Consider the following 3343-nt stretch of genomic DNA (forward strand, 5'->3'; position numbering starts at 1 on the left):
ATTGGATGGGTATTTTCATCCCCAGCCTAAAAATTTATATAATCACTTGAAAACTGTCAGGTAAGTAAATTGCTGAATAGATGAATTAGTTATTTCTGAGTCAATTTCCGAATGTCCAAATATAACATAGCTAATTTTACTAATATCCAGTCCAGCCTGACTTTATCACTCTAACTCTAAACTTATGTTCCAGGTCAGTTCTTAGTAATTGGACCTACCCAACCTGTCATTGCTCATACTGGCAAAGAAATTGTGATCTCCTGCCATCTAAGTCCCTCAATGAATGCCCAAGGAATGGAGGTGAGATGGTTCCGTGACCAAATCTCATTTGTGGTACATATGTATCAAGATGGCCAGGATCACATGGAATTTCAAAGGAAGGAGTACCAAGGAAGAACAGAATTTCTGAAGGAGAACATTACCCAAGGTTATGTTGCACTGAAGCTGCATGACATCCACCCATTGGATGAAGGCTATTATGGCTGTATGATTCGAACTCTATCATTCTACAGTGAGGCACGTTTTCTATTGCAGGTTGCAGGTGAGGATTATATTGCATTAAAGGCACTTAATTCTTCATTTTCCATGATCAGTCCTTGTTTTCTTTATGATGGCACTGTGGGATAAGCACCAGACTGCTAACTGCAGTACTGGTGATTCAAACCCACCAGCCACTGCTTGGAAACCCTATAGAGTGTCACTATGAGTCAGACCTGACTCCATGGCACTTCACAACAACAATTTTAACTTTAAGGAGCATGAATTTACCATCCTGTTCGAGGCAGGACGAGAAGGCTTTAGACTCCCATAGAGATTTATAGCCTTGGCTACCCTAAGTAGAGGGTGCTATAAGTTGACTTGATGACAGTAGGAATTCTAACTTAATTCTTACTCTTTGTGTCACTTTCTTCATTTTCCTATTTGAATTTACTCTATTTCTTATTACATATATATTTTTAGTATTATAGTTTTTCAGCATGTTATCAGGAGGGAGCAGTTGCTGGAGAAAGACATTATGCTTGGTAAAGGGGAGGGTGAGCGAAGAAAAGGAAGATTCCCCAATGAGATGGATTGGCATAGTGGTAGCAGCAATGGATTCAAGTGTAACAACTTGGAAACATCAACCTTTTTGCTATCAGTAAGCAACATTATGTTCTCTGCATATTTCATCTGCAGTTATGAGGATGGCACAGAACTGAGCAGTGCTTCACTCTGTTGTGCATAGAGTCGCTATTAGTATAGTCAAAACTGACTAGGTAGCACATAAGAACAACAACAGCAGTAAAGTAAAACTGCTAGCATTGACTTACTTTGTTTTTAAGTTTTTGCTTGTCTAAGAAAATATTTTTCCTTCTTCAAAGCTCTTTAAAATAAACCTGAATTATGGTCTTATGCATGACAATAAATTCTACTTTAGAAAAGTGGTTTAAAAAGCCCACTTTCAAAAGGCTTAATTCTGCCAAGGACCTGATTGAAGAGGTGATGAAATGAGCCATGATAGTCTTTGGAAAGAGCTCCTAGGTATATGAGCTGGCAAGAAGAAATGCCAGGTGTTATTAATATGATTGGTGTTGTCAAAAGACAATCAGAACAATGTGGTGTCGGTGCCTTAAAATAGGAGATGAGTGGTAGAAAATGAGGCCACATGGGTTAAAAATACCGTGGTTCTTTTCCTCCCTTCCACCCTAGAGTCCTGGTGTGGCACTGTGGGTTACTGCAAAGCCGTTTGAACTGCAAGGTCGGCAGTTCAAGCTCACCAGCTGCTCCTTGGAAACCCTATATAGGGTCACTATGGGTTGGAACTGACTTGGTGGCACTTAATAACAACAACAACAACAATCCTGTTCATGCTTCCCTTGCAAACAGGATACAGAGTGAAGAAATAACAAAGTCCTGTTGTTCCCTTTCAAATGAAAGTCATTAGGATTAAGCTGAATAGAAGGGGAAATATTTGGGATTTGATGTAAAACTGAAGGTTTACAAAATAAGCAATGTTTGATTTATGCCCATAAAATATATGGAGAACATAAGAAAGTTATGGAAAACAGGTCTTTAGTTCTTATAAAGAAGAGTGTATCATTTTCAGAGTACCATTTTCATTTTGTTAAATTTATTCTGTGTCTTTAAATATTTTTGATGCTATTATAAATTGATTGTTCTTTGAAATTTTGTTTAGTTATTCATTGTAATTGATTTTGTATATTAATAATATGTTATGCAATCTTGCTGAACTTGTAAGTTTGAATAAATTTCTGTGAATTCCTTAGGATTCTCTGTAGACAGGATTATGACATCTTTGAATAGAGGTAGTTTTACTTCTTCCTTTACAGTTTAATGTCTTTTATTTATCTTTGTTTCCTATTTTCCAGTTTAGAACCTCCAGTGCAATGTTGAAAACAGGTAGCGAAAGCAGACATCATTGTTGTTCCTTAACTTAGAAAGAAAGCATTCAGTCTTGTTCATTAAATATATTATTGTTGTTGTTAAGTGCTGTTGAGTTGGTTCCGACCCATAGTGACCATGAATAGGGTTTCCGAGGCTGTAAATCTTTAAAGGAGCAGAAAGCCTCATCTTTCTCCTGCGTAGCAACTGGTAATTTCGAAATGCTGACCTTGCAGTTCACAGCCCAATTTGTAACCGGTGCCATCAAGATAGCTATGACTTATAGTAACACAACAGAATGAAATGCTGCCCAGTCCTTTGCCATTCTTACAACTGTTGTTATGTGTGAACATATTGTTTCAGCCACTGTATCAATCTCATTTTCACTGATCTCTTTTTCATAGACCTACTATTTTGCTAAGCATGATGTCCTTTTCTAAGAACTGGTCCCTTTAGACAACATGTATAAAAATGAAGTCTTGCCATCCTGGCTTCTAAGGAATATTTTGTCTGTATATATTCCAAGATGGATAATCCATGGCATTTTCAAAATGGCACCTAACAACAACAACAACTCATTGGAACACTGTATAGGGCTTTCAAGGTATGGCTGGTAGATTTGAACTGCCATCCTTGCAGTTCAAATTGACCTTGCAGTCCATATCTGGACTCCCAAAGTGATATATTTGCTCTTTAAAACCTTAAGGAGGTCTTTTGGAGCAGATTTGCCCAGTGTAATGTTTTACTTGATTTCTTGACTGCTGCTTACACGAATATTGTGGATACAAGTAAAGTGAAATCCTTGACAACTTCAATCTTTTCTCCATTCGCATGATGTTACATTGGTCTTCTGGTGAGTGGAAGAGGGGAAAAGGCAGCAATGAAGAAATGGTTTCAGTTAAACTACATTCCATAGACTCTCATTGACCTGGAGATGAAAGTGAGAAGAGGAAGGGCTGGT

At 37.7% G+C, this 3343-nt stretch overlaps 1 protein-coding gene across 1 annotated transcript in view; it reads left to right on the plus strand.

The window, feature by feature from the left end:
- The first annotated feature begins 279 nt into the window (after positions 1 to 279).
- Positions 280 to 3343, plus strand: part of LOC102835911 (erythroid membrane-associated protein-like) — a 37521-nt gene continuing 34457 nt past the window's right edge. The window contains exon 1 of the mRNA XM_006874472.1: positions 280 to 541. Coding sequence (XP_006874534.1) covers positions 280 to 541 — 262 coding nt within the window. The remainder of the gene's footprint in view (positions 542 to 3343) is intronic.

Source organism: Chrysochloris asiatica, unplaced genomic scaffold (assembly GCF_000296735.1).
Source record: "Chrysochloris asiatica unplaced genomic scaffold, ChrAsi1.0 scaffold00279, whole genome shotgun sequence".
Classification (NCBI taxonomy): Eukaryota; Metazoa; Chordata; class Mammalia; order Afrosoricida; family Chrysochloridae; genus Chrysochloris; species Chrysochloris asiatica.